The following is an 18,204-nucleotide window of genomic DNA, read 5'->3' as shown; positions in this document are numbered from 1 at the left end:
TCCCACCCTCTCAAGCTCCTCACACTGCTCCTCTATCTCACGATTGATAGACGGAGAAAAATGTCGGGGACGCTCATATATGGGGGTGTCGTCTTCCAGAACTATTTTAAATTCTGGAAGCTTCGATCCCCCAAAATCCTCGTCTCCACGACTCAACGCCCCCTGCCTATCCCACAACATTCTCCTCAATCGTTCTCTTACGTTATCACTTACATTTTCATCTACCTTTACTCTTTCTTTCAACTCCTCATACATCCAATCATTAACTCCTTTCAAATCACCTGTCATCACCTGCTGTACCTTCACGTACCTCTCATCATCCACATTCACCAATGTACATAATATTCCCACGCAATCTCCCTCACATATTCCTCGGACTCGCTTCTTCCTGACACTCGGCAATGACGTTATATATACCCTCGGATCTCCCATGTTCAAAACCCCATCATATACACACACATTTGCCCTGACTAATTTATTTACGTCTATACCCTCAACTACATACTCACAACTATCATTGTTGGCTATCCTGAGGCTATCCAGCCATGCCACTTTCACACTCACAACTTCTCCAATCTCATGTGGCACTTTTACCCTCTGTCGCAATTACAGGCACTCTCTTCCACAATTTTTGTTCAACCCTACCATCCTTCCCTGAATACAAATCCCCAAGCACATCCCCTTTCATACGTAATTCAATTACATTCATACTAGGACGGACCACCATCCCGCATTTTTTCAAAAACTTACATCCCAACAAAATATCATATTTATCATTCGTACTCTCAATCACACAAAAATCACTTTCATCCATCATTACACCCCCAATTTCTAACCGTTCACACACTCTTCCAACCACTGCTACCCCTAAATTTCCAATCCCTCTTACTTCCCCCTGACAATTCCTAATTTCACACGTATTCCTCAATTTCTCACATCCATTCTTAAATATGACATTCATACTACACCTGGTATCTACTAACGCAATCAATCTTACTCCCTTACAACACACTTGCACACTCATGCACTCGTCAGTCTTTCCAGCAAAGCCTCCCTCATGCAACAACCCTCACGTTACATGCATCACACGCACCGCTTGCATCCTGGAGGATCCACCCATTTGAACCCCTTCACACTCAGTTTCCCGAATTCGCTGTCACAGTCACCCTCTTTCGTCTACATACACTTGATACATGCCCTTCCATTCCACATTCGACACACTTCGCTCTCGGTTCTGAACACATTCTCGCATAATGCCCATTCTTACCACAGTTGCCACATATTACATTCACTTGGGTACCCCTACAACCATTAGCAATATGACCCACCTGTCCGCACCTGTAGCATTTAACCCCCCTATCTTTCATACACTCACTTACCAAATGTCCCGATTGCCCACACCCGAAACACGCTCCTAAAGCCCACCTACACTCATTCTTTGTATGTCCTTCCTTTCCACATCTAAAACACTTCGCTCGACTTCCACTCACCGACCTTCCCCTTTGTACACTACTATCCCTAACCCGTCCAACCCGTTGTTCCCTTACAAACCCACCATTCATCCTCACTGGCACCTCCACATTACTTGCTCTCACACTCCTATCTATTACACTATCGGCCATTCTCATTGGGCCCCTCAACACTGCATCCCTAAAGCTTCCAAACTCTGGCACTCTCTCATCTACCCCAGCCCTTACACTCACACTTCTACTCTCTTTTATAATCCTGTCACGCTCATAATCTTCTACAATTTCCAAAACTTCTCCCCAAGTCAACCTTTCACTCGTCCATCTTTTCTTCTCATTCCGCTTCAAGTTCACAAATTCTCTAACTCTATCTGGCACTGTCCCTAACAACTTCCGTACTAACTCCTTACATTCATCTATCCCATCATCCCCAAACTTCTTCCTTGCCAACGTCTCCAGCCTACAAGCATACAGTGACAAGGTTTCCCCAGCTTTCACTCTTGCCTCATCAAATTCATTCTTCCTCTTATACTTAACACTCGCTTTCATACGCCTCGCTTGCTCAACTAGTCTAGCTTTCACCTTGTCATACTCAACATCTCCCACACTCATAATAACCCTATACATATCAAGCAAAAACCCAGTCAAATATTCTCCTAATTCTCGTGCCCACACTCTCTTCCTCTCCCCATACTTATCCTGACAAAACCTTTCATACTCCCTGAAGAAATCATGCACATCCCTCCTTCTATACTCATCATACCTTTCACACCGGGGTACCTCCCTCACATACACAGCCTTTCTCACTTCTTTCTCACTTTCGCTACTTTCACTCTGTCCTTTCATACCCTCTTCCGAATACAAAGAGTCCACTTCCACACTTACATTCATCCTACTCATTAAACTCTTCTTCTTCCTCTTTTTATCCACTTTTATCCATTCACCTGCATCCACCTCACTATCACTACTATCTTCACCCTCTCCCTTCTTTCCTGCCTTTCCCACTTCCTTGCCCTTCTTACCAGTTTCCTTTCCTTTTCCCTTCTTCCCTTTTTCTTCCCCTGACTTATATCCTACTTTCCCTCTGTTCCTTCCCTTGCTTTTCATTCCCCTTTTCCTTACCCTGTCTCTCATTCTCTCGTTTCTTACTTCCTATTCCCACATCACTTTCATCACTCACGCTTCCATTCACTTCTTCCTCCTTTTCTTTCTCTCTTGCCCCTTCACACGTTCCAGAGGACCTGCCTCCAACAGCCCCTTCTCCAAAAACACCCTTGAACATACCTTTCACCATTTCTTCCACACTTTTCATCATTCCCTCCAACTTTTTATCCACCCTCTCTTCCATTCTCTCTTCTGACTCTTCCATCTCCCCTTTCATTTCCTCTTTCGCTCATTTTACCAATGATCCCATCTCTTCCAACTGAAGCCTCAAGTTCTGATTCTCACTCTTTAACCATGCATTCTCCTTTCTTGCCAGCCACAACTCCTCTCTCAACCTCACCAGTTCCTCTTCCATCCTTTCCTCCAGTTACACTACCAGCCACCAATCTTAATTGCAGCTGCAACACCAGCTGCCCCACGTTGGGCGCCAAATATAATGTGGCGGATTTCAACCCCACAAAACACACAACACTCACCCTGATCTTCGGTTGCTGGAGATGGATAAAGGTCCACGGTTGCCAATCACAGCACGCAAAAACCACAAAACAAAACTGAGGACAGACCCTCATGCAACAACGAACAAAAAAGAAGAGACACATACACCATCAATATTTGGTACCGGTATCCAGAACAAAATTACTTTCAAACCACCCGTCCACTTTCAAGGTTGGACCTCAACTACTCAAGACTCTCCCAAAACCGAAATCTACCTAACATTTTCACAGACAGACAGCGCCGTAAACGACTCCAACAACTGGACCACTCACAACGACAATTACACTCTCTCTCTCTCTCTCTCTCTCTCTCTCTCTCTCTCTCTCTCTCACAAAACGTTGGGAAATGCTAAATACAAACAAATTCATTCATCCCTCTATAACTAGAACATCGAAGTATGCATCCTGCATATTGATAGCCACCAACTAGTCTCCCAGATGGATGGCTGATAGGACCGAATGGTTCGTTTCCATTCTGAACTCTGTTGTTTGAATGAAGAAGTTCAGAGCACTAAGTCCAGGACAGGTCTCCATCCTCCCGATGACTTGGGGACAACAAACAGGTGGTTGTAGAACCTGTGCTTAAATCTTTGACCACCTCCACAGCTTGTTTCTTGAATAGGGCTGAGGTCACTATGGGAGGTTTCTCCCTGAAAGGGATCGCATAGCCCTCTTTTAGAACTTAAAACCCAAGGCTCCACATTCCTGGTCTTCCATTTGCCACAAAAATGGAAAAGCTTGCTCCCACAGGGACACGGAGGGCAGGGTCCTTACTTGTGAATGGTGGGTTTGATGGTCATCTTCTTACTGGGTCGTACTGACCAGAGATTAGTTCATGGGTGGGACTGAAAGCAGCCTCTGCCACCTTGAAAGGGCTGCTGTGACAGTGGGGAGGTATCCTAACACTAGCAGTTGCCAAAGGTGCTCATCCTGGTTCCCTAGTATGTTTGGTCGACTGTGCTAGCAAATCTTGTGTAGACTTCTTTTGAAGTTCAGCTGTCATTCATTCCAAGGTAGCTTGCAGAAACAAACTCATACAATCCAAAGGAGCAAACAGGAGGGACAATCTCTGAGAGGGAGTGGACACTTTTGTGGTGAATGAACACCATAATTCCCTCTTCTTAAGTATTCCTGTTGCAAAGATGGTTGACAACTCCTGGGCACCATATCTAACCACTCTGTCAGCGCTTGCGAGAACCCCTAGCCAGTCTGTAGCGAAGTTTTCCTGAAGAGTGGAGCAGTCTTCTATTTTCTCAGCCAAAGCCCCCCCTGGTCCAGTCCAGGAAGCTCAAGACCTCGAAGACCATGAAGATATCCTTGATGAGATGGTCTAGTTCCGAAGCCATAAATAAAATCCTGGTTGAGGAGAAGGCCGAACGACGTTGCATCAATGAGACTGGAAAAGTCCCCTTGAGAGGTGGCAGAAACTCCCATGGATGGAGCTTCTCCAGTGGCATACAACAAATACTTCTGTCATATCAAATGAGAAGGAGCCCTCTTCTCTGCCAACCAGCTGTCAATATAGGCTAAAGCCTTCCTGGAGGAGGAGGAAAGCACCATCTTGGGCAGCCTGGAAGTACCTGCAGGCTGTCGCATCATGAAGGTGGAACCCGGAGAAGTCAGGGGTACCAGAGAGAAAAAAATCGGGTAGCAGACAAAGAAAAACCTCAGAAGTGCCAAATAATTCGAAGTCAGTTGTTCCTCCTCTAAGGGTTCCTCATCAGAAGAAATAGAGGTCATAGGTGGGTCCACAGGCTCCTGTGACACCGATGCAGGTTTCTGAAGGAGGTTTAAAATGTTGTCCAACCAACATTGAATTGGATTCAAAGACAGGTCCTCAATGATAGGAGACACTGCACCTGTCAGGTCAGAGACTGGATGTCCTAACTGGGGCGCCGAACGCTCGGACACTGGACATTTCACAGACACTGGGCGCTCGGACACTGGGCACTCATACATTGGGCGCTCAGACACTGGGTGCCTCATACACTGGGCGCTCAGACTCTGGGCGCTTGAACACTGGGCGCTCGTACACTGGGCTCTCATACACTGGGCGCTTGGACACTGGGCGCTCAGACTTTAGGTGCTCTGCGGTTACTGAAGATATATGTGGAGTGGAGCTTGACTGGGGAGCCCCCATAAACTGCACGAGGGAAGAGGACTGTGATCTCTCTCTATGGCTCGCTTACGGACAGGGGGTGAGTCATCTTCCCCAAAGCACCAAGACTTTTCAATGGCCTGGATACACTTGAAAAGTGCCGACTGCGCCCTTTGGGCCCATGAGAATCCGAGTCACTAGACAACAGTTATGCACATCCAACCGGACGCCTTTCAAGTGGCCGTCCGAGTCCTGGGATTTTCACACAACAGGGTCAGTGGGCAAAACCCATCAATCTCCCTTGGGCTGCCAGTTTGCTTCCTCCCAGGTGAGCAAGGGGAGTTTAGCAAAAACCTTGGTTTAGGAGCGTCGGTGGGACGAGTAGCCACCCCCTCTACTGGCACTGCACTTGACACTGCACTTGCACCAACACTATTGAACTTGTCCATCAGAAATCTTACCGAATTCCTAATCTGGGAAACAGTATTCACAAGAAGATCAAATTTCTGATCTACACAAGCTTCTAGACTGGCAATGGCATTGGGTTCAGAAGAATGGAAGCCAGGAATCGTAGTAGCTGGAAAAACTGGAGGACTGGCGATAGGGGAAAAGGCAGTCACAGGCATTGAAGGGACAGGTAAATCAACATCTACCTTAGGAGAATTAACCTGACTAGCAGAAGCTCTAGCTTCGGCCCTAGCAGTTGCCTTCCTCTGTCTGTCAGGCTGAAGTTTATCCAAAAGTTTTCCATCTCCCCTTATCCCTTTTGAAGTTTTCCATCTCAACTTATCCCAGTCTTTACATTCGTCACAATTAAGGTCTGGCAAGCAAACTTACTCTCTACAAGAACAACAAATCGTGTGGCTGTCATATTTAGCTGACATGAGTCTGATATTGCAACCTTTACTGCAGTACCTAACACTAGACAAGCTAGAGTTTGACATACTAAATCAAAATCAAAAGTCACAATAGGAAAAGTCACAAATACTAACTAAGCTAATTAGGATTAGCGTGCTACCAAAATCACAAAATAATTTACTTCACCAAATGAAGTGAAAATCACAACCATCTGGTGAAAAAGAATCCACAGAGCTGCTCAGCAACCAATGTTTAGTCACTGACTGGCAGAAACGAATTGAGCTCTTTAGCTGTGTTGTACCTATTCTTCCCCAAAAGTGGGTGGGGCTAGCTGCCTACACCCAAAACAAAAGAGAGCTACAGCAATTTTCAAATTTTGAGCTGCCGTGTAAAGTAGAAACTAATAGCTATGTAATTATTTGGTAAGTTACTTATATAAAAATACATTGTACTTTTGAAACCTTATGTAATTTTTGCTAGTGTTATTTTTGCTTCTTGTTGCTACAGGAAGGCAGGGTCTTACCCAGCAAGTGTTGTAGGTAGTTATTTGAAAGATTTGTCAATACTTCATGATCCAGTTGGACTTCCATAACTGGAGCATTACCTTTGAAATTGTCAAAGTTCATTTAGGTCAAAGTTCAGAGAAGAAAATGACTAAGACTATAAGCAATAACAATAACAAAGGGGACTTTGAATAAAAGATGCCTCATTACCAGATTTCTCTAAATAACGGCCAGTGTCCCAAATCAGGCAAGCTGAATACTATATATTATTCTTCCTACAAACATGAGTCTAGCTCACCACGCAAGCCAGAGACTAGTCTTGGCATGACAACTTTTAGAAATAAATTCACTATCTCCTGATATATAGCTGCTTGTATTGCACAAGTCTTTAAAATTACAGTAGACCCTAAAATTTTGTGGAGTCCTACCACCAGTAACCACAGTTAGAGGACCTCTGTGTGACTAGGATGGAAATTTTTATTTCGTTGTTCAAGAATTGAAGACTTCTTCAACAGTAAGGCTAAAGCCATGATGGACAAAAACATGAGAATACATAAAAGGGTGAACACTACATTACATGAGCAATAGCACTGTATTTGAAAACTAGTCTTCTTGCTTGACTGACCAACCATGTTTCTGAAAACTACAGGCATGCAAAAGAAAGATCATTACAGCATGTAAAATCTGTCACTCTTACCTCAGCTTCAGTGTCACAATGCAATGTCTCATCTACAGAAATGCTTGGTCCTAGAATGCCTTTGCTGGTGGCTTCAACTGCTGTGAACCCAAGGCCTGAGATTATATCACCACTTGCTATACTTCTAACACTTTCAGAATTTTCATAGGACGGGTAATCATTCCCATAAATTTTCCGATGCCTTTTAGGGTTTGTTCTTAAATTTACAGGGCTTTCGGTATCAAGTTTTCGTTTCTTTTCAGAATCCACTGATTCACTTTCCAAAGTACTTTCCTCACAATTTATAGGATCAGTTAAAACTTTGTCAATAACTGAATTCTGCTCCTTTTTTGAAAGGCAAATACTCCTTAACACATCATCACAAAGCCCTTTAATTTTCAGCTCTCTGGCTGCATCAAACAACTGGACAACATCTTTCTCTTGAATACTAACTTCTCCCACGTATATAAATTTCAAAATGGCTTCGAGTCCAGTTTTGCCTATGTTGTTTAATACTATAACTGGATGAACAATTGGATGTAAATCTTCTGTCTGGTGCAACAGCTCTTCAAAATACTTACTCGATGAAGCCAAGATTACTTTGTGAACTGGATATCTGTACCCAGAACACATGATTGTTGCATCTGTGTATTTAATCTGAAAATAAAATTACATATAATGTTGACATGTATAAAAACATGATTTTCATATTTTATGATTATACTTGAAAAACAAAAACCACAAATTTTTAAACTAACTATACAAACCTGAGGTCCTTTACATTAGGAATTACTCTCAGCGAAGCTGGAAACGTCCATTAAACTTTCGAACAAGGTGGTTAGGCAGTTAACTACCGTCTGATAGGCGGGAGTCCCGCTTGCCCGGATGTAAACATTCCAATTTGCCTTTCAGCCCAGGTATCAGATTAAGGGGTGGCATGAGGTGGGCATGAAATGTAATGTAAAGGACCTCAGGATTGCACAGTTAGTAAAAATATAAATTACTTTAAAAATTTGTGATTTGTTCCGAAGCGATATACAAACCCTCAGTCCTTTACATTAGGAAGACTCACTTGTTGGAGGGAGGAATCTGAGTGAGTCTCTGAACTGACTGGAGTTTGCCACACCTGGGTTTCTCTTCCTGGTCGATAGAGTGAGGAAGAGTACTGTGCCTATGACACAATGATCGGAGTATAGGAACTGCATGATCAACTGTCAGACTTCTGGGCCTTTTTGAATAAGTGAGGGAAACGTAACCTCATACAAAAATAGGATAGGATGAACATAAAGTTGGTGACAGTAAGGTAAATATGAGTATTGGGTTTGTCTTATTGCCAGGGTCTCCTTGCTAGAGGAAGGAGTGGGTTTGCTTCTATGAATCTAATGACAGAAAAATAGAACGGTTGCTCGAAGTGTAGAATTAGCTGTATCGGCCGCCAGTTCCAGCATGTGTCAGCTCGAATCCCACTCTCTGCCCAAAAGAAGAGAAAGAAGGATGACGAGGAAGGAGGAGGAGAGGACAGTCACTCATGTAATCACTGTCACTTTCATAACTGAACACCTTAGGAGAGATGCTACCTGTTCCTTTAGAGGAGCCGGGTAAGCTACACAACTTGTTGAGCAGCCACCAAAGTTCCAAAGGAAAAAGTGTCCAAGGACTTGTGGGCAATGTCCTGAAGGTAGAACGACGTAAAGGTGGTCTGTTGAGACCACACCCCCCCCTTTAAGGATATGGGGAACCGACAGATTCTTCTGGAACGTGAGGGTTGAACCAATGCCCCTGACTTCACGAGCTCTCGGACGGAAGTACCTGTGTTGTCTTCAGGCCAGAGGTGTTGAGTCCTCTTTAGATAGTACCACCACACTCAAACAGGACAAAGTAGCATCTCATCTGGATCATTATCAACAAAGTCCTCAAGGGAGGGGATCGTGAAGGACTTGAACCTGGCGTCAGGGGACGGGTTCTGAGTTTCCACAACAACATCTGGGATGAAGTCGAACGTAACTGATCCCCATCCCCTGGAGTGTTTAACATCGAAGGAAAGTCCATGCAGTTCACCTACACTCTTCGCCGATGCCAGGGCAACCAGAAAGAAGGTCTTGAGGGTCAGATCCCTGTCTGACGACTCTCGTAAAGGTTAGTACGGTACACGAGTCAGGCTCCTTAAAAGAGTCACATCCCATGCAGGGGGCCTGAGGTCCCTGGGAGGGCAAGACCTTTTGAGGCTTCTTATTAATAGCAAAATCTCCAGTGAGGAGATGTCTACACCTTTCAGGCACAAGAGTAGGCCAAGTGTGGCCCTATAGCCTTTTACAGCTGAAATGGAGAGAAGCTTCCCTAGGCGAAGGAAGATAAGGAAGTCCGCGACCTGCTAAATAGTGGCTCTGACCGCTGCAGAGGACTGTCTGAGATATCCAGCCATCTTTGTTGCTGCACGGAGAGAAAAGCCTCTCGCTCGCAAGAGATGCTGGATAGCCTCCAGCTGTGAAGACAGAGGGACAGCACTGCCTGGTGGTACCGCTCCATGTGTGGTTGACACAGAAGGTTGGACTAGGGAGGAATCTCTCTCAGTGCCTTGGACGGCAGAGCTAGCAGGTTGGGATACCAAACAGTCTGCGGCCATTTGGGAGCCACCAGAATCATCCTGAGATTCGGGGTGATCAACATCCTGCTTATCAACTTGCAAATCAGACAAAATGGAGGGAAGGCCCCCTGGGTGTGGAACGATGGAACAGAAGACTTGAAGTTTTCTGTTGTGCTGGGTGGCAAACAGATCGATGGCCAGAAGCCCCACAGCTCAACCTCTCTGTGATGTCTGAGTGAAGGGACCACTCTGTCCCCATCACCTGATTCTGGTGGCTGAGTTTGTCTGCCACTACATTCCTCTTGCCTGGAATGTACCTGGCTGACAGCTCTATCGGGTGAGCTACTGCCCACTCGTGCACCTGCAATGTCAACTGATGCAGCGGGAGGGATAAAGGAACCCCCTGCTTGTTGATATATGCCACTACTGTGGTGTTGTCGCTCAGCAACACCACCGAGTTTCATCATTCAATCCTGAAACTCTTGGAGGGCCAGGAAGGCCGCCTTAATTCCAGGATGTTGATGGGAAGATGCTTGCCATCTTGGTTCTACACCCCTGAAGTCAGCAACTCTTCAAAGTGTGCGCCCCATCCCTTGATTGCTGCATCTGAGAACAGAAGCATGTCGGGAGGGGGAGTATGCAGGGATATTCCTATTAAGAGGTTCCTGTCAACCATCTACCAGTCTAAATCCTGTCTTACTTCCTCCGAAAGAGGAATGGGAAAGGATTGAGGGTCTCAAGGCTGGGACCAGTACTTCTTCATTCTCCATCGGAGAGAACAAAGGTGAAGCTACCCATGATGGTCCAGCTTCTCCAACGACAACAGGTGACCGATGATGACTTGCCATTGTCAAGCTGGCTGCTCCCGTCGAGACAGGAACAGCTGCGCTGCCTCCCTGAACCTGCTGATATGAGAGTCCGAGGGAAAGACTCTTGCTGCTACTGTATCTATCAGCATGCCAAAGTACTTTATCCTCTACCCTTGGGATGAGATCAGACTTCCCGAGATTACTACGACCCCTAGGCTGTAGCAGAACCTGAGAAGCCGATCCCTGTCCTGTAAGAACTGTGAGCAGGAGCTCACCAGGATGAGCCTGTCGTTGAGATACCTCAAATGATGTATCCTGTGCGAATGGTCCCAAGCTGACACAAGAGTGAACACTCGCGTGAACACCTGGGGAGCAGTCAAGGGCCCAAAACAGAGTACCCTGAACTAGAATACAGGCAGTCCCCGGTTATCAGCAGCCTCGGTTACTGGCGATCCGGTTTTGTGGGGCTTGTCTAGCGATGACAATAACCAGATTTTCGTCACTGATAACCGGTTATCGGCGCTGATCACCTCTTATTGGCGGCGCTGGTCACCGGTTATTGGAGCCACTAACCGGTTATCGGCACCGCTATACCCAGGGATCAGTGCTATTATTGCCGATTTTCAGTTGTCGTCACGCCGTCAGGAACGGAACCCCGCCGATAACCGGGGACTGCCTCTACTGCTTCCCCAAGGATAATGCAAAGGTACTTGCAAGAAGACGGATGGAAGAGTATTTGGAAATACGCATCCTTCAAGTCCACCGTAAGCATGAAGTCATTTCCTTGATGGAGGCAAGCACTGAGTGTACTGTTTCCATTGTGAACCAAGTCTGACGAATGAATCGTCGGTTCAAGGGAGAGATGTCTATGACTGGTCTCTAACCCGCCGAGGCTTTCTCTACGAGAAAGGTGCGGCTGTAAAAGCCTGGGGACTGATCCGACATGACTTCTACAGCTCACTTCTCCAGCATCACTTGCACCTCCTCCTTGAGTGCGAGATCCTTCAGTGAGCCAGGAATGTAGGTGAGGAGATGGACTGGGTTGTTGGTGATAGGTGGCCAAGACTCAAAGGGGAGTAGATATCCCTCCCAAAGGACATCCACTACCCAGGTCTCGGCTCCATGTTGCTGCCATATTGCCCAATGCCTCAACAGGCATCCCCCCACCAATGGCAGCAGCGGGAGGGGAACGCCGCCCCTAGCGTCCTCCCTTCTTCTTCTTACCTTTGTCCCCTTTTCCCAACTGGAAAGAGGGTTGAAAGAGATGCAATTGCACACCTATCTTGGCAGAGGAAGAAGAAGGCTGGGTGTTCCCGCGAGTGCCCTTCAAAGCCTGGGTCTTCTTATGGGCCAAGGAAGTGGTGGCCTGACCTGAGGGTCAGGTCGCAGTGGCATGCACAGACCCGGAAGTCTAGGCCACTGCCTGGTGAACAAGGCAGTCATTGTCTTCGGGACGTCTGATCAAGTACCCCCTCGGCAAAAGCAGACCACAGCAGCCCCAGCGAAGCCTTTGGTTTCTTCTTGGGACCCCTAAAGGACTCGAGGCACAAAGGACGATCCACAGAAGGAGCTGTGGTCCCCTCCGCGAGATCATTGTGCTGACGAATCAGCGCGATGATCTCTGCAAAGGTCCTCCGTATCTCAGGGGTATATGCAACCTGAGGAAGAGAATCCTTGAGTCCTTCCAGGGTGCGGTCCTACCGACCTAATCTCCCTGCAGGAGGGAGAACCTCAGCAGACCCCTGGGATCCATCCTCAACTACTTAAGAGTATGACTGAGCCGGTCCAAGAACCAAACACGGGGTGTAGGTCCTTGTTGCCGAACTCCAAGAAGCAACTTATTGGAGTCCCTCCTTTCCGATTCACACCTCCCAGTAAAATCCAAGAGGTTGAGGGGACAGGTGAGGGAGATAGAGCAATCCTACCTGTCTTGCCAGAAGAACCAGCAGGAGAGGTAGGCTGTGAGGGGGTCACCAACCTGTGGTAGTGAAGGCGGCATGGGTCTAGGAGAGCACCAACACCTTGGCGAAGCGCTGTCCTGAGGAGAGCAGAGAGGTTCACCCGAATGCACCTGAGCAACCCCCTCTGGTGAATGAGATCGATCCTACGAATGCGATCAGGGGCTGAATAGAGTCGAGTGCTTGGGAGCTGCCTGACACAAACCTGCGCCGTCCTCTCGACGTGCTCCAGTCTTCTTTGAAGTCAGAACCTCGAGAAGAAGACTGAACAGGGGGTCTCCTCTCTACGTCTCTGGGTATTCGGACCGTCAGGTCCGAGACACCATTTTTGGAATCTGGCCACGCACTTGAAGCGGTGCTGGCAGGAAGAGTTGAAACACCTGCATGGTTTGGCACTTTCTCCCACCCTGTGCCTAAACCAGACCAGGAGCGGACTCGCCAGTGCTGGGCTTGGCGAGCACCCAATACTCCCGAATCTCGTACAGAACGATCAACAGGACTTCTGGGGGGAGGGCAGCCTTCTTCTTCTTGTTTGGCCGACGGGCCTCAGAAGTAGAAGGGGAGGAGGCAACAGACAACACAAGTTGAAGACGATGATACCTTATGGGACCCCTTTGATTTCTTCCTCGACATCTTCAGGATGGCGGTCAGGTCTCCCATCTAAGAGGGAGCAGCAGAAACCACAGGAACAGCTGGGGCAGCAGGAGCAGCAAGAGCAGCACAGCAGGCATAAACACCTCATACTGGGGTGCCAGAGCATGAACAGCAGTCTGGTCCACCACCGTTGGAAACTTTAAGAGTTGGAAAGTGCACTGACACCGACAGGGGACCTTCGAAATACCGTCATGGTTACCGTGGTCGTCGTTGGGGTAGCAGCAGCATGGGTGACCATGGGTGACCAACGGGAAATGCCTCAGGTACGCCAAGATACCCTACACAGATGGAGTGCCTGAGAGCCCCAAGGAGATCCATGCTCCCTGAAGATCAGCTGCCTCACAACACTCAGCTGTCAAACCTGAAGAAGCAAGCAAAGTCAGGTGAGTAGAGGGACTCCTCTCACTCTGAGAGAAAAGTTCCGCCTTGGAGTGAGCGGAGGCCCCCAAGAAGAGGTCATCTCGATCACCTGCCGCCCCAACAAGCTTCATCTGACAAAGTGAGTGAAGATGACGAGGGAGAGATTGCTCCCGAAGGAGAGACCACCAGAAAAGGAAGTTCACCGGGTGGGAGAAGCGAGGGGGAGGGGTTAGCTATCAAGAGCGTAGTCGGAGGCGTATATCCTCCCGCCAATGCCTTGGTAGCCTTCCTCCTATACCGTTTCCTCCAAGTGAACTTCACTCACTGAGCAGGCGACCAAGAACAACACTCAACACAATTAGATTGAGGATTACAGTCATGCCCCCTCCAAGTAGTGCAGAGGACATGAGTGTCAACATCGGTTGGCGATCGGAAGTGAGTACAACCCTTGTCGCCAACACCAGGGCATAAACGCTGGGTGACGACCTCCCGAACAGGCTTAGATGATTCATGGGTTTGCATAATTCAAAATTAATATAAAACACAAATACACTCAAGAACAAGCATAAACAAGAAAGATCCCACCGGGAAGACAGCGAAATGGCAATAAGGGCAGTAGCACAAAGGTCTGCATTGCATGACAGCTGAAAGCAAATTGGAATGTTTACATCCAAGCAGACAGGACTCCCACCTACCGGGCGGTAGTTAACTGCCTAACCATCTAGTTCAAAAGTTTAATGGCCGTTTCCAGCTTCACTGAAAGTAATTCCTAATGTAAAGGACCAAGGGTTTGTATGTTGTATAGGAACAAAAAATGCTTATAAGTAAGTGGCAAAAAATAAAATAATTCAGGACTGGCATTTTATCATTTATTTCAAAAATGCAAATGGAACAAAAGCACCTGTAAAATAAAGGCAGGAACAACACTTAAATAAGACTTTTATTTCAGAATAGCCTTGCCATTACAAACAACAGCCTGCTATTCACTCTTAATTTGAGGGGTGAGAAGTAAGGATCAATTGAATCCAACAAATAGAGATTTAGTATTTGTGTAGGAACACACCATTTTTATAACACTGAATTTTTAACAGTCTGGCCAGGTTTGAATTCTACTACCTAATTCACATTTCTTTTCATCAAATATGCACCTCCATTGAAAAAACCATCTTAGAAAACAAATGAGAGACTTACCTCATCTCTGAACTTCAGTAAAATACTTGTTATCTCGGTAGAATGGGATTTCCAAACAACTCTACAATTTCTGGCATCCATCTTCTAGAAGTGAATCACCTGGAAAATACTGAGAAAAAATCACAATTTTTAAAAGTAAATTGTATTTTTCCTAACTATACAAACCTGAGGTCCTTTACATTAGGAATTACTTATGGCGAAGCTGGACATGGCCGTTAAACTCTTGAACAAGGTGGTTAGGCAGTAACTACTGTCAGGTAGGCGGGGAATACTTGCCTGCCTGGATGTAAACATTCCAGTTTGCCTTTCAGCCCAGGTTCAGATTGAAGGGTGGCATGAGGCAAGCATAAAAATGTAATGTAAAGGACCTCAGGTTTGTATACTGTAGTTAGGGAAAATACAATTTACTTTTAAAAATTGTGATTTGTTCCGACACGATACATAAACCATCGGTCCTTTACATTAGGAAGACTCACTGGTTGGAGGGAGGAATCTGAGTGAGTCTCTTGAACTGACTGGAGTTCTACACACCTGGGCTACTCCTGATAGAAAGGGCGAGGAGGAGTACCATGCCTCTGACATACTGATTGGAGTGTAGGAACTGCAAGATCAAATTTCAGATACTGGACCTTTTTGCATGAGTGAGGAAATGTAACTCATACAAAATAGGATTAGAAGAATCTAAGAGCCAGGAGGCAGTAAGGAAAACCTGAGATAGGGTTTTCCTTATTGCCAGTCTCTCCTTCCTCCCCTTGCTAGAGGAAGGAGCAGCTTGATGTGAAGTCTTATCACATCAGACACCAGATCCAGCAAGTATCGGTTTGAGTCCTATTCTCATCCCGAGGGAGAAGTAGGAGGACGAGGAAGGAGGAGGAGAGGCCAGTCACTCTCAGTATCCTTCTCACTTCCAGAACCAACACCTTAGGCAAGATGCTACTAGTCCTCTTGAAGGAGCCCAGTAAGAAAACACAACTTATTGAGCAGCCACCACAGGACCAAGGAAAAAGGTTCCAAGGGCCTGTGGGCAAGACCACATGAAGAAGACAAGAGTGTGGTCTATGAGACCCAATCTTGCTTCAGACTAAGAGAAACTTCTGGAATGTGAGGGACGGACCAACCCATTGACTTTGTGAGCTCTCAGGTGGAAAGTACCAGTATCGTCGTCACCAGCTGCCGAGTACCTCCTTCGATCGCTTCACGAAGGAGAAAGATGTGTCCTTAGACACTTCTTCCTTGGGAGAGATAGTACTAGAGAAAACGTCGACGACATCCAGGTTAGGAATGTCGAGCTTTTTCAGAAAGTACCACAGCTCCCTGATAGGACAAGGTAACAATTGATCTGGATCATCGATACAGAGTCCAAAGAGGAGGGGAACAAGAATGACTCGAACCCGACAATAGATGCTGATGGATTCGGAGTCCAGTTATGATATCCATGGAGTCGAGGTATTGATCCCCTTCACCTGTTCTTCCATCTTCTATGCCAAGGCCGGAGCAAGATGAGAGATGGTCCTAAGAGGGAAAATCTCTGTCAGACGACTCTCATAAGGGCACATGCAGAGCACGGGACAGGAACCCTAAACGAGACTCACATGCCACCCAGGGAACAGTTCTCTGGAACTGTGACAGCAAGACCGAAGAAGCTTCTCATCAGCAGCTAAATCTCAACATAGGAGAAAAAGGCTACTTCAGATAGAAGACTAGGTGGCAAGGGCCTATGTTCTTCACAACTGAAATGGAGAGAAGCAACCCTTGGTGGAGAAGACAAAGAAGTCCAGACTTGAAGAGCGACTCTGACTTGAGAAGAAGTTCCGTCAACGACACCAACCAGCGAAGACAGATCCAGTCCCTGGGACAGTGTTGCAGAGGACTTCAAGAGATATTCAGCTATATCCACTGCCACTCGGCAAGAAAGCCTGTGCTTGCAAGAAAAGCTGGAAGGTCTCCCAGTCCTGAACACACAGGGATGTACTGCCTCAAGAACCGCTTCTTGTGTAGCTGCTATAGGATGCTGGATCAAGGAGAACTCTTCTTGATGCCTCGGAAGCAGAGCTATCAGGTCGGGTGAAAGGCAAAGTCTTCCAGCATTTGTCTGTAACTCAGGATGAGCAGTGCTTGTGAACCCCTACTGAAACAGACAAACATGGAGGGAAAAACATAGATATCGATTTTTCCCAGAATGACAGCATGCCTCACCGTAGCAGCCCCTTGGTCTGGTACAAAGGAGAGAGAAAACTACCAACTTTGTTGTGCCGGAGGCAACAGAAAGACGGTAGGGATCTCTCAGTCGAGCAGTCTCTTTGTGAATGTTTGTGAGGAAAAGAGTGAAGAGCACGTTCCACCCCAATCACTCAAACCCAAGGCTGAGCTCCCTTACCAGTACATCCCCAGTGGGAATGTATCTGGCTAACTGAGCTATCGAGTACACTATAGAACACTTGAGTACCTGCAAATATCGACAGATGAAACAGGAGGAAAAAACAATTCCCTCTTGTTTGTCGACATATGCCACTACTGTGGTTTTGTTGTTCAACGAAACCAATGAGTGTTGCAAAACTCATCCTGAATTCTCGGAAGGCAAAAAGGCTGCCTTGAGTTCAGGATGTTGATGAGAAGGTATTGATCGTCTTGCTCACACACCTTCAAGACAAGGTCTTAGAGGTGTGCGCCTATTCCTCGATCTGTGAATCCGGAAGTAGACACACGAAGTGAGAATATGCAAGCATATTCAAAGGTTCCTTCAATCAAGCAGTAGCCTAATTCTTTCCTCATACTTCGAAAAGGAAAGAAGGATGGAGGAATGGAAGCAGACCTCCTTAATTCTCCATCATGGGGAAGCTTCTACAAGATGATAGGATACCAAGACGATTATCTCTAGCCGGGCTGGCATTTCCTGAATTGGGAGCACGGGAGAGGAAGCGGGATGGAAGTTTGATGAAAAGAATTGCCGAGACCTAAAGGAAATAGATACTTCTCCTGAAGGAATCCATTCCCAGGTCTTGGCAATGTCACTGCAAGGTCCAGAGACTCAATACGTATCATTTCATCCAGGCATCTTCAGTAGGAGAACTGCCCAGTCGATACTTCTTTCTCTCTTCCCTTCTGCCCTCCTCCCTTATGGGAAAGAGGGTGGAAAGAGAAACAGTTATGCACACTTTCCCAGAAGGGAAGAAGAGGGCTATATGTTCCGTGATCTTCTTCCAAAGCCTGGGACTTCTTAGGAGTTGAGGGGGGTTGGCTTGAACTTAAGGTTGAGCCAAGATGACTAAGGCACAAAGATCTTGGCCATTCTCCAAAGGACAAGGTAGTGCCCTGGTACAAACCTTGATTACTGCAGTATCTGGCAAATCTCTGAAAGAGAAAGGCAGAACCAAATAAAGGTTCGTTCC

At 46.6% G+C, this 18,204-nt stretch overlaps 1 protein-coding gene across 7 annotated transcripts in view; it reads right to left on the bottom strand.

Annotated features, from left to right (window-relative positions):
- LOC136845306 (zinc finger and BTB domain-containing protein 44-like) overlaps positions 1-18,204 on the bottom strand; it is a 53,173-nt gene that overhangs the window by 27,674 nt on the left and 7,295 nt on the right. For 6 of the 7 annotated variants that reach the window (XM_067115515.1, XM_067115518.1, XM_067115512.1 and 3 more), the window contains 2 exons: positions 14,816-14,924; positions 7,281-7,916 (listed from right to left, as the gene is read on the bottom strand). In XM_067115515.1, the coding sequence (XP_066971616.1) occupies positions 7,281-7,916; positions 14,816-14,896 (717 nt within the window). In that variant the 5' untranslated portion in view covers positions 14,897-14,924. The remainder of the gene's footprint in view (positions 1-7,280; positions 7,917-14,815; positions 14,925-18,204) is intronic. The other variant, XM_067115519.1, reaches the window with a different exon arrangement.

This window comes from Macrobrachium rosenbergii, chromosome 13 (assembly GCF_040412425.1).
Source record: "Macrobrachium rosenbergii isolate ZJJX-2024 chromosome 13, ASM4041242v1, whole genome shotgun sequence".
Lineage (NCBI taxonomy): Eukaryota > Metazoa > Arthropoda > Malacostraca > Decapoda > Palaemonidae > Macrobrachium > Macrobrachium rosenbergii.
Note: the sequence above shows the minus strand (reverse complement) of the source record. Positions and strands in the feature narration are given on the sequence as shown.